This window comes from Diorhabda sublineata, chromosome 1 (assembly GCF_026230105.1).
Source record: "Diorhabda sublineata isolate icDioSubl1.1 chromosome 1, icDioSubl1.1, whole genome shotgun sequence".
NCBI classification, from domain to species: domain Eukaryota; kingdom Metazoa; phylum Arthropoda; class Insecta; order Coleoptera; family Chrysomelidae; genus Diorhabda; species Diorhabda sublineata.
This window is the reverse complement of record NC_079474.1, coordinates 32,693,973-32,721,693: the sequence shown is the minus strand read 5'-3', so window position 1 is coordinate 32,721,693 and position 27,721 is coordinate 32,693,973. Positions and strand designations below refer to the sequence as shown.

Here is a 27,721-nt window from a genome sequence, read left to right as displayed (position 1 = left end):
ATTGATACCTCATACACCCTATTCGACAGATTTAGCCCTCTCGGATTATTTTCGTTTCTCATATTGAAAAAATGGTCAATGATTTTCCAACAATGAAGAGGTGATGCCAATTAATGACTATTTTGAAAATCTTGAAGATTCTAATTGAAAATCAACGCCTAATTTGCTTGCTAAGCTGTCTAAAAATTTTGTCCCCACACCCTTATACCAACGCACAGTAAAAGATTAAAAAAAATAGTGACAGAATTGGACAGTATAGAAAATAAAATCAAGCGACAGGGTTTATTGTTTCATTGTGTGTGTATTTTTTAAAATATTGAGCTGGATAAGAAATAATTAATGAATTAGAGTTTGAATTGATACCTCATACACCCTATTCGACAGATTTAGCCCTCTCGGATTATTTTCGTTTCTCATATTAAAAAAATGGTCAAAGATTTTCCAACAATGAAGAGGTGATGCCAATTAATGACTATTTTGAAAATCTTGAAGATTATAATTGAAAATCAACGCCTAATTTGCTTGCTAAGCTGTCTAAAAATTTTGTCCCCACACCTTTATACCAACGCACAGTGAAAGATTAAAAAAAATAGTGACAGAATTGGACAGTATAGAAAATAAAATCAAGCGACAGAGTTTATTGTTTCATTGTGTGTGTGTTTTTTTAAATATTGAGCTGGATAAGAAATAATTAATGAATTAGAGTTTGAATTGATACCTCATACACCCTATTCGACAGATTTAGCCCTCTCGGATTATTTTCGTTTCTCATATTAAAAAAATGGTCAAAGATTTTCCAACAATGAAGAGGTGATGCCAATTAATGACTATTTTGAAAATCTTGAAGATTATAATTGAAAATCAATGCCTAATTTCCTTGCTAAGCTGTCTAAAAATTTTGTCCCCACACCCTTATACCAACGCACAGTAAAAGATTTAAAAAATAGTGACAGAATTGGACAGTATAGAAAATAAAATCAAGCGACAGAGTTTATTGTTTCATTGTGTGTGTGTGTGTGTGTGTTTTTAATATTGAATTGGACGAGAAAATATTAGGTGGCATGTTCCAAAAATCCTATTTTCCAAATTAGTGTTAGTACTATATTAGATCATAATCAAAATTTTCTAATCTAATCTATAATAAAATATTTCATTTATACATTCGATTTACTTTAATATAGTGTTATAAATACAAATCTAATAATTGATAAATCTTATTAATTATACAAAAATGAGAAATTCTCAAATAATATCGTCCAATTTTACGAAGATCTAATCTCAGATTTATATAAAAATATTACAAGGGTGATTATGACAGCAATAAATAAAATTTAATTACCTGTTTACTGTTTGCGATAATTATTACACAAAAAATCAACGAGAACCGCATTAACCAATACATAATCTCACAAGATTTTTCTATACAAAAAACCGTTCGGCACTTATCTACAAGCACATATTTACTGATTAGCGAAATCTTAGTATCAATACTTTTTTTTCTAGCATCCGATTAGACAACGTTCGTTCAGATAAAGAAAATTTCAGCAGGTAATCAGAAAATTTTATAGATCGCTAGTCGTCGCGCGACTTTATTAGATGAGAAACGTTGAGCTTGAGATCTGACTCTATTTTTAATTTCAAGTTAAATACATCATAGACGCGCTATAGAAGAAACTACAATATTTGTCATGATGTTAATTACTACTTTTTGTACTGATTTTTCGCAATTAGACAATCGAAATATTCGTAAAGTAGGAACTGAAGATCAAGAAAGATTTACCAATCGAATGGAAAGTATTACGTAAAATTATGAAGAGGTTGGGAGAAATTGTGTTTGAGACACAAGAAATGTCAATAATGGATAAGAATTGACAGAAAATATGATAAAATTGTCATAAAGTATGATATAAAATGATAAAAACTAATAAAAAATTACGGGAATAGATTTTTAAAACAACTCCATGTTTATAAATAGCGTAAAATAAAAAAAAATCGCGAGAAATTATGAAAAACGTTTACTTGTCAGAATCAGTGAATCATTTGAAAGTTTAGATAAACAACATTACACAAAAAAATTAAATAAAAGTTTTATGATTAATAAAGTATGTGGCAACCGTGGCTTCAAGATCAACTATCAAGTCGATTTGCAAATTCGGTATACGTCTCACCAAAGCTTAGCACAAAAAGAGGCAAAACAGTTAAGAAGAGCCGGCAACATATATCTACTGATGCTCGTTCAGTGATTTAAACTGATTTTGATCGGTTTTGTCGTCCAGAAGAGATGCTATCTAGGAAACAATGTTTTTGACGAATACTTCTCAGTCTACAAAGCAAGGTGTGACAATGAGACGTAAAAGGGAATCAAACTTGATAGGTTAACTCCAATACGCGAATCAATCAAGAATTCGGTTAAACTCTAGTTTTGTTTGCTAAATCGTCCTCTATCTATCTATAATCTAAAAGTGTTTAAATCAAAGTAAATTTGAAGAAATTTGTGGAGATATTGTTCTTCACATTCACTGGTAAGTTTTGTTCTTACTTCTTTTCAACGTTGCTTTTCATATAAAGCTCACACAAAATTCCATATATGTCTATTAATTTCCTTTTGTTTTAAGCAGATTTTTTTCAATAGCTTTTGTGTAAATTCGTATTTTTTGCTCATTTGGGGAACAGAACTAATAGAATTCAGTTTATGCATATATTAGAGCTTAAGCTCCTTTTTTATTCAAATCTGTTCAACCTACTCGTTACTTCCTTAGTAATTTTCTTTTTTTAGCATTCGAGTTTTTGAAGGAATTAATTTGTTATCGACCTCCCACTCCATTAGAAGAATTCGATAAAACTCTAGTTTCGTGGCTAAATCGTCCTCTATCTAATTCTAAAAGTGATTAAATCGAAGTAAATTTAGATAAATTTGTGATTATATTGATCTTTATATTCGCTGGTAAGTTTTATTCTTACATCTTTTCAACGTTGCTTTTCATATAAAGCTCACACTAAACTCCATATATCTTTATTAATTTCCTTTTGTTTTAAGCAAATTTTATTTAATAGCTTTTGTGTAAATTCGTATTTTTTGTTCATTTGGGGAACAGAACTAATAGAATTCAGTTTATGCATATATTAGAGCTTAAGCTCCTTTTTTATTCAAATCTGTTCAACCTACTCGTTACTTCTTTAATAATTTCCGCAGTTCGAGAGCTGCCAGGTAGGGAGTTCTGATGTGATTTTCATGTTCCAATTTGAAGAAACTCAAATCAACACGATTTACGGTTTCACAGAGTTTTAAATTACTTGACCAAATGAAATTAAAATAAAAACGAACTGGAAGACATGAAGTAAAATAAAAGTCAAGATGACAGCACTGAATGTCTCGAGCAGGGCCGTTCACTGCTCATAATGAAAAACCGCAATTGGGAATTCAGTTGAGGGCTGCAGCTGGGAAGATTTTTAAGCAAACATTTAGATATAAAACAGTAGATAAAAGGCAAATACTCCTCGATTCTACAGTCAAGTCACGTAACCACTTTTCCGGAGCGTCCAATTCCTCTTTTTCCGTCTACTCTTCTTCTATATATTTTCTTTTTTGCCTTTTCTTCATTTTTCAACGACGAAGAACAACTGATAATAAAACTATAATGAAAAGATGGAGGATTATCAACAATACTATTAAACTGGTGGTATTATCATGAAAGATTGAAATCTTATCGTTTAAAATAATCTGTCATAAGGTATATCAAAGATTCATTGCACGTTACTGTAATAAATAAAAAAAATCGTTTAACAACCAGGAGCTGTATATTTATATTATTATTTGGTATACACTTATGCTATGTTGTTTTTCTTTAGACGGAATATACCTGGGAAAGAGTAAACACATCAAAATCTTTGATGTAACTAATATTCATATGGTTTTTAACATTTGACTCATAATTTCAAATTACATCTTGCGTAAGTTGGTCCAGTTCGAAATAGTTAAGAGCTTCCTAATTATAGTAACTAGTAAGATAAATTAGACAATTTTAGATTTTATGGAAAATTTGTTTGTAAACGAAAATGACTAAAGTCTTAAATTTTTTAGTTAAACACAACACCGAAAGATATGTGTATAAGAATTCATACGTGTAATTTGTGTTGTCTATATTACAACCTTTTTAATGTTATTATATAAGTTACGGTTTTCTCTATTTATATGAAATAATAATACTTTTAAAAGCTACGCTGACTCTTTATTAGCCTTGATTTTGAGTTTTTTAAATGTTATTAACTGATATTAATTACTTATATTTATTTGCAAACTTTCTAAAATATTAAATGGCACTTGAATTATCATTTTGTTAAGAATTCATACGTGTAATTTGTGTTGTCTATATTATAACCTTTTCAAGGTTATTGTAAAGTTATGGTTTTCACTATTTATATGAAATATTAATACTTTTAAAAGCTACGCTGACTCTTTATTAACCTTAAGTTTGAGTTTTTTTAAATGTCATTAACCGATATTCATTACTTATGTTTATTTGTAAACTCTTTAAAATGTTAAATGACACATCAATTGAGATTTTGTTAAGAATTGTTTGATTTTGATAATAGAAAGTTTAAAAAAGTTCATAAGCATTGTTTAAAGGTAAGATATATAATGATATACCGGGGAAAGTTTTAAAGAGCTGCTTATACTATCCATAAAAGTAACAAATTTTAATATTTAACTTGATCTGTTAGAAATCGAAGTTTCGCCAAAGATCACGTGCATCTGGAAGCATTAAGATCAATGATAGCTTTTGAAAACCATTTAAGTGACAAATATAGTGGCAAATAGTGAAAAAATATCATTAGAAACACTTTAAGTATAAGAAAGTATTGTTCGAAAATTCATTTTAACAGATTCAAATCGTTATGGATAAAACTTCTTTTTCTATGGCATTCTTCATTACAAATATCAGTGAAATTTTAATTTGTCATATTTGCCACATTAAATGCACTTTATTGTAGAGAGAAACATGGTTTTTTGAGAATCTCCAAATATTTAAATAGTCAAAACTATAATTTGTTATAAATTATTTTCCAGCCAAGCAAGGCCGGACTCTCATATATGAAAATTTAAATCGATAAAAGTCGTTTCAGCTATTCTGGGACATACTATATATAATTTACATAAGGTTTGTTATTTGTGCGTAAAAGGAATATTATTCGTAATTAAAAAAAAATTCTTCAATAATTTATCACTACCATGAAACTATCCGGTTTTGTCATTAGTTGTTGTACTTGACTTTTATCCAGATAATAAGAATTATCGGATATTATAAGTATATAATAATTTATCAGAAACGCATTTGATATAAAATACTAAACAGAAATTCAAAATTTTGAATCAAGTTCCATCCATGTTTCCAAAATATTCTTTATACAACAAATAAATCTAACAGCAACTTCCAAATTTCTCAAAAAAGCGAATTAGCATAAAAAATATTCATAACCCATTATTTTATACAGGATGTCTCATGAATAATGTTAGTTTCCATGTTTATTGGATAATCATAAAAAGGAACCTTTAATTATTTTATGGTTCTTATCCAACGATCAGAAAGCTCTTTGAGACATTGGTATAACAAATATTTAGGTTTCGATGCATGAAATTGTCGCACTACATTTTCAACTTCGCCTATAGATTCAAATTGTTTCCGATTTAAGAATTTCGTCATGGATCTGATGATGCTAGGTCCTGATTAAATGCTGGATGTGGTAGAAGTTTAATACCACCAAATTATTTAATCTTATTCCACGTAACTTTATCAGTATGCGGTTTAGTATTGTCTAGTTGGTAAAGAACCCGCTTTCGGTTGATTAAACCTGAATATTTCCCTGATAAGATGATTTCGAAGTACCCTAAATCTTCATAATTCCACGAGACACACAACAATATTTTCTGCTCAAATCGACGTCTATTTGCGAAGAGTTATGGGAATTGTCCTTTGTGCAACCACTCATTGTCTATGTTCGGATTTTTTAGATAAAAACAAAAACCAAAACGTTGTCAAAGGAACGCATTTCCATCTGTCCACCAGATTTTTATCCATGGAATTGGTTGTAAAAAATGTACCAAAAAGAAAACATCGTAGTTGACATTTGAAAAGCCACGACAAATAGATAAAACAGATAAATCCAGTTGTCAAGTCATTCGATATTCTTTGTTCTTTTCAGAATCATCAAGAATTGCTTCGTTAGTTCAAAGTCTGTGTGGGAATTAATATTTAATCGTTTCTAGAGTCCACTAACTAGAATATTTTTAACACTGATTGCTTTGATTACATATTAACCAAAATATTTTAAACAATTGTTTTTCGACTATTCGAAAGTGTGCCGTTGCTATTGCAAATTTCTCAGTTTTCAACATGCTCCAATGTCGATTTCAATATTCTATAAATAGAACAATAATTAAATTTTTTAACATGTCTACAAATTGTTTCGTATTATGAAATATACGGTGTGGAACAGTCAAACCTACAAAGTAATAATGATTGTTTCTTAACAATGTAAGAGAAAACAAAAAACAATGATGTCAATGTGGGAGATGTTCGAGGTGCTCGCCGCGAACGTCTTTGCAATATGTTAAATTATCTTCTAGCGTTACTCAAGATCTCAGGCGTGACTCATCAATCCACCGATTTGCAAAAAATTTGTTTCAAATACTGCAGTACCTTGATTTTGTAAGCGGAGGTGCTTCATCTTTCTGAAACCATATTATATTTTTTTCGACCAGAATTATGTGGGTTTTCTTCAAACTAACCTATAATCACTGACTGTGAATTATAAACGAAAAATCATTTTTTGTATTCTCTTTAATTCATAACGCTTAAATGGTTAGGTTAGGTTAGGTAAGGTTTAACTTTTTTGTATTCTTTTTAATTTATATAACTTAAATGGTATATGCTTCCTTTTTTAAGATCAGTTAAATATGGAATGGGGGTTCATAAATACAAATAAACGTCTCCAAGTGGTTTTTCCAACAAGTCTTCATCTATTTATTAACAAGTTTATTCCATTTGCTGGTTTTAAACCACACTTATTCTCATTAATAAATGGTTTCTTATGTTTCGAACTAATCGCAGTTTTATCATAGATCGTTTTAATCATATCAATAATAGTTTAGAGCAGGGGTCTCCAAACTTTCCAGCCTTAGGGCCATACTAATTACTCCAGTAAGTCCCGAGGGCCAAAACTATATTATCATTGTTGCCGGTGGTAAAAAGTGAAATAGTCCACTGATGAAAAAAGTACGCAACGTTTAAAAAAGGCTGCAAATCGGACTAAAGTCCGCAAAACGGCAACATTGCCTATTATTAATTTTCCTGTCATTATCTGTAATTTCTAGATCGTAGAGTACGAGCCGTGAGGAGTAACGTGATACAACATCTGTTGGACACAAGCGGAAATAGGTAGTACCTTCTATCGCTAACAGATGGCGATAATAGTATGTACAGAATAATCTCGTTGGTTCGAGAAAGTTCTGGTATCTTCCACTCACTTCTAGATGGCGGTAACTGAAATATATAAGAAGGTTAATGGCGCAACCACAACTCAGATCCTATGACACTGTTGTGAAATAAAATAGTGCGTACCTCCTTAAAACGTGTTTGTGCGTGTTTTAGTTTAAGACATCTTTGTAACATTATTTTGATTTGAATTGTTGCTTTTGTGGTGTGATTTAGTAGTATGGAAAAGAAGCGAAAAATTGATAGTGAATGCAGAAAATTCAAAGATCGGTGGAACATTCAGTATTTCGTAATTGAGTCCATTAACAAGGCGCTATGTTTGATTTGCAATGAAAGCATAGCTGTTCTCAAAGAATATAACATTAAACGTCAATATGAAACAAAACATTTTCAAAATTTCTCAAAATATACAGGAAGTTTGCGGACAGAAAAATTCGAAGCTATGAAGCGCGGATTGAAATCGCAGCAATCTTCATTTACAAAACTCAAAATTGAACAAGAGGCTGCAACTCGCACCAACTCTTGATATTGCAGAACGTGGAAAACCATTCACCGATGGAGAAATTATCAAAGATTGCATAATTGCAGTAACCGAAAAAATGTGCCCTGAAAAGGTAAATTTATTAAAAACTGTCAGTATGTCAGCAAACACTGTCTTTCGACGGGTAGAAAACATCGCTAAAAATATATCCTCTCAACTGTTGGACAAAAATGGACATGTTGAGTGGTTTTCTTTGGCCTTGGATAAGTCAACGGATGTGTCAGATACTGCTCAGGTGTTGATTTATATTCGAGGAGTAGATAAAAGCTATGAAGATCATGAAGAACTTCTTGATATTATGTATAGTATTCATGGCACAACTACTGGTACAGATATTTTTAAAGGAGTTGAAATGGCCATTAATCAGAAGACCCTTCAATGGAAAAACTTGAAATGTATTACAACTGATGGAGGCAAAAACACGAGTGGGAAAGATAAAGGAGTGGTCGCTCTTGTGTTAAAGGCTGTAGAAAATGACGGTGGTTCAAAACCATTAGTCTTACATTGTATCATTCATCAACAGTCTTTGTGCAGAAAATGTTTGGATATGTCTGAAGTTCTGAAACCAGTCATATCAACTGTTAATTTTATCAAAATGACTTACCTTATCATACTGCCATACGTTGGTTTAGTTGTGGGAAAGTCCTTCAGCGCTTTTTTGAATGAAAAGCATCGCCCTATTACTCAATTACAAAACAATGCATGGCTGTGTAAGTTAGCATTCTATGTTGATTTGACAAAACATGTGAACGAACTGAATTTGAGATTGCAAGGAGAAAACCAGCGTCTTCCTGATTTATACACTAATATCAAATCATTCCGGAAGAAATTGATACTGTTTCAATGACAACTACGAAGTAAATGTTTTTCACATTTTAAAACATGTGAAATATTCAACCACACCACTGAGACTGAGTTTCCTATCGATTTTGCAATCGAAACTTTGAGTGCTTTGCAAATAAATTTTGATACTCGTTCCTCGGACTTTGATGCCATTGCGAATCGAAATAAGATTTTTCAGAATCCTTTTGATACTGACATTGAAACCCTAGCCCCGGAACTTCAAATGGAAATGATTGATCTACAGTGCAGTGATACAATTAAGAACAAATATCAAAACTCATCTTTGTTGGAATTTTATAAGAATCTTCCACTGAGATAATTTGATAATTTGCAAAATTTGCTCGTGGGCTGTTTTCTGTTTTTGGTACTACTTATTTGTGTAAGAAGACCTTCTCCAATATGAAGTACACAAAAAATGTTTACATTAACTGATGAGTATTTTAAATCTCTTTTAATAATTGGTACAAGTAAAATTAGTCCACAACTACAAACTATTGTCAGTGGTAAATTTCAAGTACATACTTCTCATTAGTATTTCATATGTCATTATACTTGTTATATGCTGTGTTTCTTTATCCAACTTATCACAAAAACAATAACAATAAGCCTAAAACAATATCAATGTAGATGTCATATTAATAATTATTCAACATAAAATTGGAATACTTCAGTAAACTAAATTTTATTTGCTATAAAAAATATGTTCTTTAAAAGGAGTTTTCGAGTACGCTAGCTCTCCGCGGGCCGGACAAAATCTGTCCGCGGGCCGGATATGGCCCTCGGGCTGTAGTTTGGAGACCCCTGGTTTAGAGGAAAGAAATCTTGGAATTCTCAATTTATAAGCTACTTACATATAATACTATAATTTCAATTAATATTTTTAAAAATTTAAATATTCTTAGGATTTTTCTAAAGCGATTTGTCATTGAATTATAATAGTTCAAGGTGTTATGGTAAATACAAGATGCAATCATTTTTAAATAGTAATTAAAGTCAATTATTCGACTGAAACGATATATATTGATTTTTTGAAAACATGGAAAACGTATTAACACTTACTGTTTACTATAAGTGAAAATAGTTTTCCATGTTCATCATTTGTAACTTCAACAATCGTGATTAATCACATGAAGTAAATCTCGTATTAATATTTAAGTTCATCAAGTGAATACGTAATTTGATCTTATATTACTAAAAAAAGTTTTGGGGGAGCATTTATGTCGATCAAACATTTATTGAACGTGTAGAGCAAAAGCAAAACACGTTGTATTTTCAGTGTTGAATAAAAAATCAATCAATCTATGTACCAGAAAGTAACCCTGATCATTCTGATACAATCGAAAGTATCGGGATCTATCTGTATGTAACAGTTTATATTTGTTTCCAATTACTATAACTGTTTGACATGGAGTAATCCGCGGTTCTGGGCTCGAATTTAAAATTCGGTATTAATTGGTAATCGTTCTTAATTCATACTTAGTCGAAAAATACGAGTTGGAGTCGTTTTATTTGACGAAAGATGTCGTTTATGACTAGCAAAATCCATTCCTTTGGCCTCAACATGTATTATTACGAAAGGAAATGGTGTGGGACATAAATAGAGGATCTATGGGAGCATTTAGATACATCAAGCCCCTTTCATCTTCAAGAAGAGTTAAGCTTAGTTCATCGACAGTTTTCTAGTTCTAATCCTTAGAAATATGTACAGTTTTGCCAATAAGGACTCGTATGCATCTGCAAGCTCCATAAAGGCCGAGTTGCCGAAGCCCACTGGTTGTTAAAGATGATCGAGGATGGTTCAGAAGATTCCAGATTCCAATCAAGATAGAGAGAAATCAGTCACAGATGAGTGACGTTCTTATAACTGATTTGTGTCTTGGGAAGGAGTAAATACTTAAAAAAATTGTTTCGTGGCAACCAATACGTGAATACTTCCGTAGGTGTACTTTAAAAAGGGAAACATTCCCCGACCGTGTAATTGAGTACTAATGGCGATTAGTTTCAAGACTATATAGAGTTATAAGAATTGTAGACTTGTATAAATTGCAAGATTGTAAATAAAAGGTTTGGTGGTGTCAGTTAAGGTTAGATTGTGCTCGTTAAAGTTGTCGTTTTAAATTTTTTCATTTATTTCAAGAAATTTATTTTCAAATTAATCATTAATGCGATTTTTTATTTGCAATTATAGCTGTAGATTCACTTTTTTATACCTCCGCTTCTTTCCATTTCCGCACTGAATGGTTGCATATTTTGGGGTCTCATCTCTAGCCTAATCTACACTACCGGTCAAAAGTTTTTGCCCACTTTATAGTTTACGTCATACACAACAAATAAAAACGATCGATTTTGATATTTATATAAGATCATATATAGATAAGAATATAGTAATAATAAAAATACAATCTTCAATTGATTCGGTGCACATTTTTAGCATTCTATGTACGAGTTTCGATAAATAATCGTCGTCTATTAGGTTGAAGATGTAAAATGGAAGTAGGACACTGTATTTTGACTTCACTGTTTAATTTGTCCCACGTTAAATCAATCGGGTTGAAGTCGGGCTATTGTGACAATTAAATCATTACTCTCAGTAAAATCTGCCTTTTCAGCTCTTTCTAAATACTCTTTACACAGATTTAAGGAATGTTTGGATCGTTATCACGCTGAAAGATATATTTTCAACCGATCAGACGCTACATTTTCCTTTAATATTTTTTATAACCTTATTTCTTCAAAATCCCTTAAATTTGTAGCCGGTCTCGAGTCATCTTTTCTCCAAAACATCCCTAAACCATCCCCTAGTCCCCGTCGTATTTCACAGTCAAGATCATAGATCAACATGGATCTATAATACGTTTTTTGGTAATCATTTAGTTTAGGTTGCAGAAAATTTATATATGTTGGGCACGGAAAACATTCCTTCACGTAGTTTTTATGGTTTAAACATTGGAAAATGTGTAAATACTTGATGTTGAAGAGGATTAGGGGCGTGGGGGGTCTGCTAAAAATGTAGACTATCTTTTAGCACCCGTCCCCCCAACCTCAATCCTGTCCAACATTAAATACAATTAATTACGACTAATGTATTAACACAAATCAATTTCTAACAATAATCATTTATTTATACGTACAAATAATCATCAATTATTAATCATCAATTATTATCAATCTATTGGATACAGTCGTGACATTTCTTCAACTAATGCTTCAATTCTATTTGAATATGAATAATGTCTTTTAAATAGAAATTCCCCAAAATACTGACGACAATGAGATCTAGTTCTTCCATAACGAGGTATGTTATTATGAATATCTCGCCAAGTCGCTCCATATTTTGAGTATGAGCCTAACCTAACCTAACATAACCTAACCTAACCTAAACATAACCTAACCTAACCTATCTAAATTTTCAACCTCAAAAAAGTATATCTTCTTTTTTAGCATAAAAAACTTTATAACATACTAAAATTTTAAGGAAATCGAGCGTACGGAATCTAAACTAAATAATTATCCGTTTTTTCTTTGACTTGCGCACAAACACTCCAAAAACCTCAACCTTATCACTCGATAAAACTCTCTTCTACTCTCTTCATGTACCCAATTTTTATATTTTTCAAGCCCACTTAATTTGATATCTTAAAAAGGTTTCTTCATTGCAACTCTTCCAAAAAATCCAGCCATTTTGGTTTGTAAAACAAACCTTTCCATCTTGGCTTGAAAATATAAAAAAGAAATTTGTTGAGATGTATTATTTTGAAATTTGTGAAACTCATCCACATCCATCACCAAAATGACGCAGAAGTCTTAATAAAATGTTTAATAATTAAGACACATTTCATTTATAAATAAATAAATCAATATTTACAAAAATGTTGTAATATATTGGATCCAGAGCTCCAAAACTTTGAACCTACTGAAAATCTATAGTTTTAGGTGTGACCTTCAAAAGTAACTAATAAAATTAACAATAACAATTTTATAAATGAAATAAAAAATATATGGCAAATTGAAATAAAAAAACCAGTTGTTACACATAGCAGCATTGTTGTTGTTTGGGTTTAAACCTTCGCGAATGTTAACATCTTGATGACTCCCATAAGATACTTGCATAAAACTATTATTTGAGGGTCAGACACTTATTATTCTTCATATGATGTTCTGACTCGGGTAAGCTCATAAGAGTATAGCAAAAAGTACTAACTAGTATCTAAACTATTATTTATTTTCTTGAAAATCTTCTAATAGAAATTTCTAACAATTTTTTTAATCTACGAAAGTGAAGTGAGTTTTTAAAAAAAGTAAGTATCATCAAATAAAGACTATAAGTCAATTTTTGTATAGTTTCTGATGAATTGAATTTTTTTTTAACTACTTTATTCATTATTTATAAAAATTTTTTAATATTTCAATTTTATATTATAGTATATACGTGAAAGTGACATTCAAAAAACTTGTGGGAAAGGGAATTCACGTGAGAGTGTTTATTACTTTCCAGTGAGATATTTTTTCCAAAATCCATAGCGCAATAAAATTTTTGTAAATTAACAAATTTTCAAATTAAAAATTTATTTTATATCACTCACACACTTGATATTTGCAAAATGAAAGATGGGTGTTTGGTAATTTATAGTTGGCGGTTTTTCTTCGGCATATTCCAGATTTCTGATTCCACCAAATCCCTAAAGCACGTCAGCGACGCGACGGTTCGTTCACCACACGCAAAAATTTATTAGCAACTTTTATTTTCTAATGATTCATCTATATGACATTTTGACATTGTAGCTTAATTCCAACTCCCATGTCTCTTGAAGGTAGTTATTTCGCAGCCTGAATCCACCAGGTTAGTTTCGAATGACCTTTGGAAACAGTACTTATATAACTCTGGATTTTGTATACGTAGACATCTAGCAATTTCCCCCAGTACATTACAAATTTTTAAAAATTACTGGTTGTCTCGTAAATCTCCTTTAATTGATAAGAGAAGAGCAAAAAATGGAAAAATTATAAAAAATTTTCTTTTAATAAACTAATTATAAAAGAAGATAATCCAGATAGATTAAAGATGGCAACGGCAAATTCTAAAAATCTTTATCTGGCGCAGTCACAGTAGGATACGTGCGGTCGCTAATTTTACTGACTGCGCCAGTTAAAGATTCTACTTTTGAAAATATTTTTTTAATAAACTTTATTGTTAAAAAAATTACATTTCATAACTTTATAAGCGCATGATGTTGATTAATTTCACGATAAAATTAACAAGATACATTTTTTTGATGTTTACAATATTCATATTTATACTAATAAAATGCTGGGTAATTATACACTTTCACGGTCACCTGGTTTTTTGGCTCTAGAAAATCGAAAAATGGATGGATTTTAATGATCTTGGTCTCAAAATGTTCCATTTTACGGCGGATTTATAAAAAAAATTAGTAGAAATAGCTGGAATGAAAATTTCTCATAGTTTTACTGTTTTAAATCGTAAAAAAAACGGTTTTGCAAAAAATTATGGTAATTATACACTTTCGCGGTCACCTGGTTTTTTGGTTAGGTTAGGTTAGGTTAGGTTGGCTCTAGAAAATCGAAAAATGGATGGATTTTAATTATCTTGGTCTCAAAATGTTCCATTTTATGGCGGATTTATAAAAAAAAATTAAAAAAAATAAATATTTTTTATAGTTTCATGACTTTAAATGCAAAAAAATGACTTTCCACATATAATCGTGGAATCAAGTTCGTATATTTTTTTTCGCAATTTACATAAAAAAATGAATATTTTGAAAAAAAAAGTTTTTCTACTATTTAAGGTTTAAAACTTTAAAAACCGCAAATTCAGCCACTACCCCCGTGTTTTTCATAAATTCGTCGTAAAATGGAACATTTTGAGACCAAAATTATAGAATTTATCTATTTTTCGATTTTTTATGGTCCAAAAACTATTAACATTGAAGAATATAGTACGAAACTATTCACGAAAATTGATTGTTTTTCATCGATTTCATTTTAAGCTATAAAAACTGAAAAAATCATTCTTTTTGGATTTTTTTTTTAAATTGTTTATTAATTTATGTAGAATACAAAAAAAATATAAGAACTTTATCTGATAATGAGATAATTTTTTGTAAAGGATTATTTTGCAAAACCGTTTTTTTTTACGATTTAAAACGGTAAAACTATGAGAAATTTTCATTCCAGCTATTTCTACTAATTTTTCTTATAAATCCGCCGTAAAATGGAACATTTTGAGACCAAGATCATTAAAATCCATCCATTTTTCGATTTTCTAGAGCCAAAAAACCAGGTGACCGTGAAAGTGTATAATTACCAAATGCTGATAGTTGTTTACGTAATTTGATCCTTATGCGCCTTAATTTTCAGAAAGTTCTGGAATTTTCTTTCACGTAACTTGAGCGCCACTTTTGTAAATAAATGTTGATTCACAAATAAATTGACGAATTTGTTCAGATGTTAAATTTCTCGATTTTTCTGGTATGTAAGCATTAGACCTGCTCTTTAGTAGTTCATATTAATGCTGTTTAGCTTCGTGTAATATGTTTAGTTTGATTTGCTTACAAAATTCTTCGACAAAAAAACACATTTTCAGGAAAAGGACGAATCAATTCCTTTTGCTTTTCCTCATTCCCTGCCTAGTGACTTTTTCGTGAAGAAATAAGCTTAAGAGTGTGTCTAAATAAAATATGACACGTCATCGATAATGATTTCAAAACCTTCAGTAGACGAAAACTCGTTGTCAATGATTTTTGTTCTTTAGAATGTTTTTACATATCTCTTATCGATTTTGAATTCATGCAAAGTGACTTCCAGTTCTCCGTGAACCGCTTCTTTCTCTTTTTTTGCTTCTCTGTCTGATTCTTTCGATCCTGATCGAAATACTGTCTCAACATGTCAACAGATCGTAAATCATTTAACTAGCTATTCCCATTCTTATTTTCCATAGTTGAAACTAAACTTCTAATCGAAAAAATGTAGAGATTTTTTGTCCTCACAACCTTAGTTCGTAATTTTGTATACTGGCTCTAAATGTATTCAAACGTTGGCGTATAAGCTTGATTTACGATGGGCGTTAATCAAAGTAAATAGTAATAGATACTGTCAATTCTTACTTATATACGGCATTTATTAATCAATATTTCACCACCACATATAGGCATTATTTAAACACGTTTTTTATGTTCTTTAACAGATTTTGATATGCGCGAAACATGAAAATTCTAATTTACAAGATTCACGCTTTGAGTTTAATGTTATCGATGCTAATAACAATGACTAATTCTCAAAATACGACTAGTTTAGATGCCATATTTGGAGGTCTGTTGCGGACATTTTTACTAAAAGCTGGTCATAAGGTTCGCCAACAAACTGATTCTAATTTTAATAGAGCAATATTAGTAAAACAACAGGTATGTGACAATTTAAAACCATATTAATATTAAAGCTTGACGAAGATGGTTCCAGGACTACCTGGCGTGACCTAGAGATGGCGATAATTGCTTAAAAAATACCACTATATTAGAAAGTATATAATCTATACAGCATATGTTTAGAATTTGAAGACGCCACGTTGCTTAGTATTTGGCAGCCATCAATAGTGAACGTTGAATGAAATTGATCATCGTTATGTTATACATTACGTTTATTTGAAAGGCCTTAGCTCTACCAATATGAATGAACTAGATTCTACTCTGGGCGAGACTGTTCCTTCATTATCAATGGTAAAATAATGGGTAGAAGAGTTTACATGAGGCCGTACGACCAGCATCGCAGTGGTCGACCAAATTAGGTGACGACTCCAGAATTGTTGAAGATGATAGTCGACTGAGAGTTCGTGAGCTAGCAGACATAGTGAGCATTTCAAAACGTGCATATTAACTGAAAGTTTCGACTATGAGAAAGCTGCGCGCAAGATGGGTTTACATCAAGTTTGTAACATATATAAAGTTATAGTTTCATAACTATGGATTAAACATGGGTCCATCACTTCACACCCGAAACAAAAGAACAATCAAAACAATAGACTGAAAAGGGAGAATCGGTTCCAAATAAGGCAAAGATCCTTCAGCAAGCAAGGTCGTGGTGTCGGTTTTTTGGCGTGCGCATGGGTTAATTTTCATTGACTATGCACTAGCTCACACATCCGTTAATGAGATAGCCAAAATTAATGACTTATGCATCCTATTCACCAGATTTAGCCCTCCCGGATTATTTTTTGCTTTTAGACTTTGAAAAAATGGCCTAGTGCTCAAATATTTTTTCAACAATGACAAAGTGATGCCGGCAGTTAATGACTTGACAATTTTTATTCTAAAAAGGATATAGAACTTATATTTTCTTCCAAAATTTTCGTGTTTTCTTTGTCAGGGTACTTCTGGAACCATCCTCGTAGTGATACATACTGTTTTCAAAAGTACAAAAAAGTTTTATCCTGCTCTAGTTTATGAGTTTCAGCTATACAGTCAAATTAGTCCTTAAAATAGAAGTAAGGTTACAAAAATTCCCATAGAGCTAAAAATAGGTATGAATGTTCACAATACTATTATAAATGAATTGTGAAAAGTCCCCATCAATCCCCCTTGTGCAAAAAATTTTATTGACGGCGAAAGTTTGCAAAACTAGATTTTTCGCGTTTTTCAGCTAAACGGTGAGTTTAACAGCAAAAATAGTTCAGACAAAAATTGTAGATCATCCGATTCTCTACAAAAAATGTATCTACTTTTTTTTCATAAGTATTGCCATTTCCGTGATATAGCGGTTGAAAGAATTGATAAAATATTTATTTGACTGGACTAATGTTTATATAAAAAAACAGAAAAAAAAAACATGAATTATTTTCATTAGCATCAACCACGTATGGTTATTAGCGAGTACTTCAAGGTTCAATAAATTTGGGATCATAATCTAGATTTTGTTAATTTATTTACACTGTTTCAGGTAATTCATAAGTAGCTTCTCCAATGAATGTGGTAGTTGATTCTTCTTTGTTTCGTTGTCACTAATTTTTAATAGTCAATTAAAAGGTGTTAACTTACAACAGCATATTTCGCACATTAGTTTGTAATTTGTGACTTGAGAAAGTTAATTTGAGATTGGGACTTTTCCTCTAATGTCAGAATATGTGCTTTCCATGTTAATTTTTGATCGAGTATAATTCCTAAGGTTGGAGTTGAGATCTTCTTGAGGAACATATCGATTTCGTTTGTAGATGTGTAGACATTTGAAATCGGCTCTCCCTGCTCTTCGCTTATATCTCCTAAATTTTCTTGAAACCCGTTTAAGTAACTAAAGAGGAAATCAAGTTTTAGGCTCATATTGTACGCCATATTTTTTAATTGTAACAAAAAGTCTTCTACAATTTCAATATAGTTTTTAGATATTCTATTCCCGAGAAAATTCTGCAGTTCTGGGACGCAAGCTGTACAAGCCTTTAGTTCTAAATCAATTATAGAATTTCTAAATTGAGTATCTTTCGAATGTAGACTAAATCATTTCCCGTCTTTATCTAATCATTTAAAAAATTGTTTCGTGATGTTCACTTTCATATGTAATGGTGAAATTTGTCACTTTTCTCTCCAGGTTCCATATTTTTTCTCAATCTCTAGTTTCTTCTTATCCAATGCTTTTGATAAAACTTTAAAACAAAATAACTCAAGATATTCAAGCATGATTTGATACAGACTTAAATTTTCAAAGATTTATGATATAACTAATGAAATTAACAATAAATATGAAATTATTACTAAGAAATTTTAGAGAGCAGCGAAGAAACTTAAAGCTGCTGATCCATTTCCCTGTCAATTAGAAAATATTAAATTGAGAAGTGATACTGTACCTTCAAGTGTTCATAAATTACGTCCTGGTGACATCGACATAATAGCAGGAATGGGAGATAGCTTAAGTGCAGGCACTGGTATATCCACAATTTCTGTTATTGAAGAATTGATAATTCCGCAAAGAGGAAGAGCCTGGTCAGCAGGTAAATACCTAACCTAACTACACTAAAAGAAAATTTATGCCAAAATACTTTGTAGATTTTTTTGGTACTGCACTCCCACAATATCATTAGGTCCTAATATAATATAATAAATAATGTGTCGTTTTCCACTATTACAGAGGTTGTCTCAATTTAAACATGTAACTTCTTGAAATTAGTCTCCAAATCTATCAAGAGCTTAATTGATTTTCTTTCTTTAAACATTTTCTCTTTGTCTATTGCGAGTGAGATCAATTTGAAATTCGTCTATTGTTGAGAATTTATTAAAAACAAAAGTTCAAAGCATCCGTGGCAGCAAAGAATTGATAAACAAACAGCACAGCGTTGGTTTAAAAATTAGCGATTTGACGCTTAAAGATCGTGTGCGAAATTGAGGTTACAAGGGAAGCAAAAGAAAATCAACTTAGTACCAGCTATGACCGATCATTGAGCTCCCTTGGATCTTCGAAATATACCATTAAGAATCATTAAGTTTAATCTGTAGAAGTTGTCACAAGAATTAACTGTCAAGTAGAGGTTCGCAAAAAGCTCCTTACCTGGATTTTTCTGGATGGATAATCAGTGGTTAGACCAAAGATAATCACAAAAACGTGTCGCAAAGAAAGCTCGATTTGAGCGAAAAATTTTGTTGCATCTAGTGGATTTATGGACTTCGAAATCATTCCTGATGGTCGAGATATCAATGCTGAGGTATAGAATAAAAAGCCGATTTGAACGTTTGAGTTTTCAACAAACATTTCTTTTCATGAAAGTTCCATAGTGTTGAAAATGATAATATCGTCTCAATATAAAGTTTTTATCCAATTTGTCGCTTATTATATATACCTTTCGATGCTCCAACCTTTAGCAAAGTAAAAGAAATTTGGTGATCAATACAATGTGGAAGATTCAAATAAATATTAAGAGCGCAAAAAGTACAAACATTTGAATGTCTGCATAAGTTTCTCACCGTGTTTCACTTAACGGTTTTAAAGTTAGACTTTTCACGTGAATTTTTACTAATATCAACGATTTGGTGATGATATAACCTTCATGTAACATAAAAAAAACCAGTATTTTCACCCCTAGAGCTGATAAAATCATTAACGACGAGATTTAATATATGAAGACCGAAAATCTTCCATGTTTGATTCATTCTCGTAGCCCTGATCCCGTTTAACTTTGAGCTGCAGTCTAGGTAACGACTTATGAAATATTGCACAGATCTTCTCCAGTGGTATTTTTTACTGGAAAAAATCCCATCAGTAATCACTTAATCACAAACTATGGATTCGAAAAAATAATTATTTTGATTTTTCACTAACTAAGATTCAGCATATCGGGATCCTTCTAAGATCAGCTCTTAATATCATTAAACAAATCCCAGTCCGGTTTATTTTCGTCTCAATCGACAATATTTGGTATTTTTAGGAGGTGAGAAAACCTGGAGATCTTACTTGACTCTTCCCAATATTTTGAAAGTATTCAATCCCAAGTTGTTCGGTTTTGCTCTAAAAGCTTCCCAGAGCATCGAATGGGAATCACAGTTTAATGTTGCTGAAAATGGCGCCATATCGAATGATATGCCATATATGGTTAAGGAATTAGTGAAAAGAATCAAGCAAGATCCTAGAGTAGATTTAGAGAATCATTGGAAAGTAAGTACGTACAGGGTGATTCTAAATTCATGCGATAAAATTCAGGAGGTGATTGCTTTTATAGAACTTCAGTAATGCTAGAAGCTTGATATTCTGTAATATTCATACACTCGCAAAGGACTAACTACGGACATTCATTAAATATTCCTGTTACTTTATAAAGGGGTGAAATTAGCAGCCCTTACTTTATATCATATGAAAATTTTTTATCAAAATGAAGTTTTATGGAATTATAACTTGAAATTATTGTTTTTTTAATATATTTTCTATTCTTTTTAAGCCAAACCCATAGTTGCACAGAAAAAAAATAAACACCATAATTTATAATTTTTTTAATAAATTGAGTGTAATACTATTGATAATAAATGCTGTAAATGACCAGCTCCGTCCTGTGCAAATGTAGAAAAATTACGGAATATCAAGTTTATAGCTTTACTCAAATTTTAGAAAAAAAATTGAAACTCTCAATTTTGCTCACCGCCTTTTAAGGTGCTATCTTGAAAAGGGGAGGCCTGGGGAAATATTTGAATACCATAATTTAAACTCATATATTATAAACTAGTAAACTTTTTTTAGCTTAGGTTAGGTTATATTTCATATAATTGTTAATTTTTCCATGTACTTTCCGAAAAAAAGTTACAAAAAACTTTAAGTACAGTTAAGTACCGGGTGGGAAACTGAGAACGGCCTGAGAAGCTTGGGTACACCACTAGAGAGAGTATTTGAAAATATGACATTAAAAAAGCGAAATTTTTCAGAATTTACCCAATTAAGTGGCACTTTATATAATATAATGGAATTATTTAATGCATTTTTTATATTTAGTGTATCTCTTCAAATAAGACGTGGTAGAAAGTGGCAACTTTTTATGAAAAAATGTTTTTGTTTAATATATTTTGGATATTATGATTAATAAATGTGTAATTAGCGAGAATTTTACGTATGGAAGGTTGACGAAGTGAGTTGTGTTAAGCTTTTTTCATTATTTAAAAATGTTATATTTGTTTGCTAGTGAATCAAATCATAAAATATAAGCAAAAATCTACGTATTTTGCAAACAACAGCAAAGGTAGTAAGAACGTGGAAGTTTATTTATTTGACCACCCAGATCTCCAGACCCAACTTGCTTAGATTTTCATTTGGAGAACCGAATAAAACAGAAGACATGATATGATTGAAAGAAAACGCAAGCAATACGAAGTATTTCAATTGAAACTGCAGTTCTATCCAGGGACTGATTTCATGTATAGAAAATGGACGTCATTTTGAACCTCTAGGGCGTTACATGCTTTATTATGAGAGCACTTTTGTTTTAATTGTTTTCCCTGCAGCTATAATCATCCGTTTCTGAGATATGGTAAACAGCCGTCCTTAGTTACAGATCAGGTGCAGACAAATTTATGGTTTTCGGATTTTTCATTGGCAAAAAAGTGTAGAAATGTTGGTTTCTGACCTTAGTTCTCATCTTAATCTTAGGAAATCTTATTTCAAACATCTATTTTTCGATTTTTCATTATCCTTTCTGAATATTGAACGATTCGTCGGGATTTTAAAAAAATCCAATCAAATCCTTTTCTTACGAATTTCGTCAAAAATACTCTCAACGTTCTTAACGCCCCATGGTATATTAGCAATAAAACGCTCCACAGTAACTTAAAAAATACCCCTAGTAAAAGAGAAAATACGCACAAATATTCAAATTTCGAATTTAAAACACGGTCAACGAAAACTTTTGATTTTTATTAATTTTTTGTGGTTTAATACTTCCCTGATATTTATTTAGTACGATATTAGATTCTAGATGCTTGATAATAAATTTTTATTGGGCAATTATCAACTATTTATCCACTCGCACTGATTTTTAATACTAAGAAACTATTATTAGGCTGAAGTGTCGAAAACTATAAAAACTGAAAACCTCAGTAACTTATCAATTACCCTGCTCTTGAGAATTAATTAGTAGACAGCCATTTAAGGCAATAAATAATTTTTAAAGTTCAAAAACCACAGACAAATGAAACAACCCATCAGCTGATCGCATTTATCCATCGGTCTACCAGGATAGAAACCATCATATAAGATTACGACGTTAGTTTCTGAACATTCAGATCATGATCGGGTTATCTCGATCATGGTTTCTGAAAAGTCCTTTAATTACTTCTTGTCAACGTTTAGGAAATTTGATTCCAGTTAGACCACTGTCGTGGTCACAATAAATGCAAAATTATTCGGAAAACAGTTTTAATAATAGAATTATTCCTTCAAATAGTGCGATCTATTGGCTTCTCAGATCACCAGATTAATCTTAAGGTTTTTATTCTTTGAGCTTATTCAAAACAAAATTTTTATCTGATACTACAGTCTTTAATGAATTGTAGGAAAAAATCTTCAACCAACTATCTCTGTAGGAAACATAGAATATCATTTAAATGAAAGAGATATATTATTTAAGCTTTGTAATGAGTTTTTCTTTATCCTTACGATTACTTTTAGAGTTTTTCCATTTTTTTATCAAGTACAAGCAGCTATTATCGAAAAGTACCCGGTTATCAAAATAAAGAAGTCAACGAATCACTACCAGTACGCAGAATATTAAAGAGGAAAAAACAATCTGATTTATTAAACCAACGGAGAGTTGTCAGTGGACAAACTTCTCCTTCAAATCATCTTCTAAGCTCATATTTCACCTATCGCTTGCTAAAAAATAGAATAAATTCCTTTTTTACTTAAAAAGCAATTGAAATATTTTGATATATAAACTTTTATTAATTAAATGAACATATAAATGTTGTTAGAAAAAATATAAATTCTATCAACTTTTCATTTAGACATATTTATATGGTTTTTTGATAAATCATCTTTGATTTCAGTTAGGATGAAGACCGAAATAGGTCAAAACATCAATTTTTACCCGATTATTCTATATAATTTTCTCTATAATCAACACAATTTATCAATAAAAAATATTTACTTTGCTTTTTAAACAGTTAAATAATAAATATCTTCCTACTTATATATTTTTAGAAAACACACCATAAATTATATTTCTTGAATGACTGGACTAATATTCTACAAGAAGTTATTTAAATTTACCAGATTTTTTATTTATTTCTCGCATTACAATGAACATTTTATCACTTCGTAGTGTGACCACGCATCTTTTTTTTTTCAAATAGTATGTACATTCTTAAAATATTTAACCTTCGAATCGAAACCCGGTAAAAAATATATTCCACGATTGAAATAATATGGAAATTATTTCACCTTGTATTTTTTTCTTTATTATCGCTAAGATACTTTATAATCATACTAATTTCATTCATTAGCTAAACAAAAATCATGACGTATCTAGAATAAAACTAAGGAAGAAATTAATTTTACTGTTTTTGTTTCTGTTGTAGATGGTGACAATAATGATAGGCGACAATGACTTTTGCTCAGAGATTTGTCTACTCCGTAACAGCTACGATTTGTTAAGACAACACAAAGAAGACTTACTAATAGTTCTTAGATATCTAAGGGATAATTTACCAAGGACTATAGTTAATTTAGTACCAGCACCAAGTAATGTAGTCGAAATTCATATCAACCTTGAAAATAAGCTTCTGCTTTTGAGACGTTTTTTTGTATTTTTAATTTGTTAATTTGTTTCTGTTTTCAAAGCTTAGTTTCAAGGCTCCAATATATAAGTATTTGTCTCGTAAATTTAGAGGTAGAAAGGCAACAATTGTTTTATTGGATTGTCAAAAATATCAGAGATTTTTTTATACCGGCTAGTCGCGAAAAGCCAATCAAATCCACACCCTACCGTTTCTGTTTGAAAACGTGTTTCTCAATATTCGGATCACCACGCAGCACGTGTAGCATGTACGAGTCGTGTCTCTCGTGTCACGATACCTGACACGTGCTATACGTGTCACAGTTTGCGCCTTGCTTAAGTATACCCTGTTTATAGCATTCATTCATCCTATTTCTTCTCAAATTCATTTAAATTGTTTTTATTTTTGTAATTAAGAACTGCAGGTTAGGTATAAGAACTAAGTCTATCTCATTTTAAAACAACAAAAAACTATTTCGAAAATTAATTCTTATAATAATGATCAGTCTTAGTTTGCGCTAGAAAGATCAAAATCAGCTGATTTAGTTTCAATTTGACATACTGTTGAAGTGGTCTAGAAGTATCTTAAGCTCTTTAAACCAGTTATTTTTTTAGAATTGTTATAAGTTTCATTTATTGCAGACCTCACATAAAAGAAAAAATTTCGAATTTCAGAAATTAGACTCGATATTAGAACAATAATAATAAACTTTGTTAAATATTGAATGAGTATCGTAGCTTTTAGCTAGACAACATTATTAACGCCATTGTTTATTGTGTTGCCTATACATTGGAAATACACTCTGTTCTTTATTTCATTGGATGATCTTTTTAGATTGCCACATCTTTTATTTCTTTAAAAACTTCCATTTGTTGAAGAACTTTTCTAAAACTTGGAATATTTAATGATTTGAACATTCTTATCAATGCTGTTGCTTATTATGTTGCCTACAAACTGGAAGTATGAAATGTACCAAATGTACCTCACAGGAAAATTTTTTCATTGCCACATTTTCGGGTTATTATAACAAAAAGTTTAATTCATCATAGATCTCCCAGGCTATTGAAATTCTAGAACTGCTTATTGTAATGTTCAAGATTTATGTATTAATAATATATTTGAAAGAAATATTCTTTTATAGGATTGGATGTACTGTTTGAAATGAAGAACCTCCCTTTAAAATGTTATATTGTTCAAAGTACGGTTTGTTCGTGCATGAGAGGTTTATTGTACAAAAATATGAGGAAAATAATGAGCGACATTATGAAAAAATGGCAGCAGGTAGATATCGAAGTTAGCAATTTACCCGAATTTGATTTAGAAGATTTTACTGTGATAGGTCATACTTATACGTTAAACTACTCGTTCCCTAGGACTCCACAAGGGAAACCTGATTATACTTTCCTAGCGCCTGATTGTTTCCATTTTTCGGAAAAATCACAAGCAAGGTGTAAGTACATTTTTAGAAAGTTAGGTTTATGAACACAATACCCACAATTGAGTGAAATCGATGCAAAAATGATGTAATAGATAGGGGGAAAATGCCCATTAAATTAAAGAAATAGAATAAAAAAGTAATTTGCAAATTTGGTTGTGATTTGGTTAAGTCTCTATCTGAAGATACTAGAGATGAAACTGTTTCAGCAGTTCCAGGGTGCACCGATGATGCTCCTTCGTATCTTATTCTGTTATCGTTGCATAATAATGTGTCTCTTACTAACAAAACCCAACAGTTGTATAACATAACTCCAAATAGGTCCCAATATTTACTTGTATAGAAACAGTTTATTGTAAAATCCCACATCGAGAGTCATATCCAGATATTTTGTTGTATTATTAAAAGTAATATTAATATTGTTAATTCTGATAGGAAACGTCTCTTGGTCCAGCTGCTAATTTGGTCAATGAGTGCTTGTAAGTTTTCAGCAGCTTCTTCGTGAGTATTACCCACGCCCATAACTGTCCTGCCTTGATTTTTTCTAGATCAGAATACAATTCATCTCTCTTTGCTCTGAAATATCTCTCTGATAAGTGAGACTTTAGAATTTGGGAATATTGTCTTGGCAGAATCATTTCCAATTTGTGGAGTAATCTTTTGAGTAATACTTTATCAAACGACTTGCCTGGTTTGAGCTTAGGATCTTATATAAATTTTAGCATATCCTGAACTTCTTTGGCATTCTTCTTACAATTGCAATGTCAAAAAACAGGTTTTTTTGACCACACATTATAACATGAGCTTGTTATTAAAAAAATACAATTGAGAGTCTCAAAAAAACATTAGATGAAGAGGAAAGTTTGATTAAGAGAATAAAAGATATTTGTAGAAAGACGAATGTATAGAGAATTAATGTATATAAAATGACAATTTAACCCTAATAAATATATTTTTCAGTCGCAAACGATTTGTGGAATTCGCTATTGGAACCTGTTGGTAACAAGAGCACAGATGGTACTCCAACATTTTCAAAATTTAATTGTCCTTCTGAAGAACATCCTTATATTTACACAAAGCATAATAGTCAATTGCCTCATTCATTCCAAAGTGTGGAGAAGACCTTTGAACTACCCAATTAGAACATTTATACAAATTATAAATAAATAGTTCTCATAATGAATTGCTTCTCCTATTATTTATTTATTAAGAGCTTAAAGAAGACTGGAACTGAAAAAACAAGAGACATTTATAAATTGTTGTATAAATTGCAATATTAAGAAGTTCGCCTTCCATACAATTTCTGTTAATGTCCTGCAAGCAGTAAATTTTTTTGTCTAAAGCCTGGGAAGAAGTGACACCTCACAACTATACAGCATTCTTTTAGATATGCAAGTTTGTATCAATTCTAAGAATTGTGGAAAGGTGGAAACACAACCAGACTTTCCAGTAATTGAGTGGTTTAACATGATAGGAAACTTCAAGGAAAATTTTCAAACTTATATTGGATTAAACAACCGCCTGATTACAACGACTTCCGGAAGTTTGGGTACTGTGAAGAAAATTGAGGTTGAATTAGATGTGAGAATTAAAGAAGCTCTAAACCAATGCTACCCAAAGTGGTCCAGGTGAACCTCCAATAGTATAATGTAGACTCGACAAGGATCTAAGTAAATTTCCTTCTTCAGAACTCATCCTCGTATTGCTGGAAGAATTTTGAAAATATGATATAATGTTTTTATGTATATAACTACTAACATTAGTCTGAAATATAGTTTTTTTATATAATTCTGTTTTGTCTTTTCTTCATTTAACTCTCTGTACAATATAATACAGTATAAATTCAATCAAAAAGAAAGAAGTTGGAAAATAAAATTATCAAATTCCTAAAACATTTTGAATAGAAGAAATTTTAAAATTTTGTCAAGTGATAAAGAACAGACGGTGCACGAATAACTCCGAGTGACGTCACTAAATAGTAAACACTCGACGCAGTCCGACTAAAATCATTGTATGATTAATTTTATTTAGTTACAAAATATTTATCTAGAGTTAAAGAAGTAGATATAACAATTTTTATATACATCAAAGTGATTTTCATAAATATAAATTGTAAGTTGTAGTCTCTCGATCTCTACCAGGAAGTTGTAATCGCTCTGTTTGT

At 30.9% G+C, this 27,721-nt stretch overlaps 2 protein-coding genes across 3 annotated transcripts in view; one reads left to right on the top strand and one right to left on the bottom strand.

Moving 5' to 3' along the window:
• Window positions 1-1,459, bottom strand: part of LOC130452791 (corticotropin-releasing factor receptor 1-like) — a 48,092-nt gene extending 46,633 nt beyond the window's left edge. The window contains exon 1 of the mRNA XM_056792242.1: window positions 1,340-1,459. Within this exon, the coding sequence (XP_056648220.1) occupies window positions 1,340-1,402 (63 nt within the window). The 5' untranslated portion in view covers window positions 1,403-1,459. The remainder of the gene's footprint in view (window positions 1-1,339) is intronic.
• Window positions 1-27,304, top strand: part of LOC130452771 (A disintegrin and metalloproteinase with thrombospondin motifs 3-like) — a 93,754-nt gene extending 66,450 nt beyond the window's left edge. For both annotated transcript variants that reach the window (XM_056792203.1, XM_056792211.1), the window contains 3 exons: window positions 23,925-24,087; window positions 25,264-25,572; window positions 26,518-27,304. In XM_056792203.1, the coding sequence (XP_056648181.1) occupies window positions 23,925-24,087; window positions 25,264-25,572; window positions 26,518-26,699 (654 nt within the window). In that variant the 3' untranslated portion in view covers window positions 26,700-27,304. The remainder of the gene's footprint in view (window positions 1-23,924; window positions 24,088-25,263; window positions 25,573-26,517) is intronic.
• The last annotated feature ends 417 nt before the right edge of the window (window positions 27,305-27,721 follow it).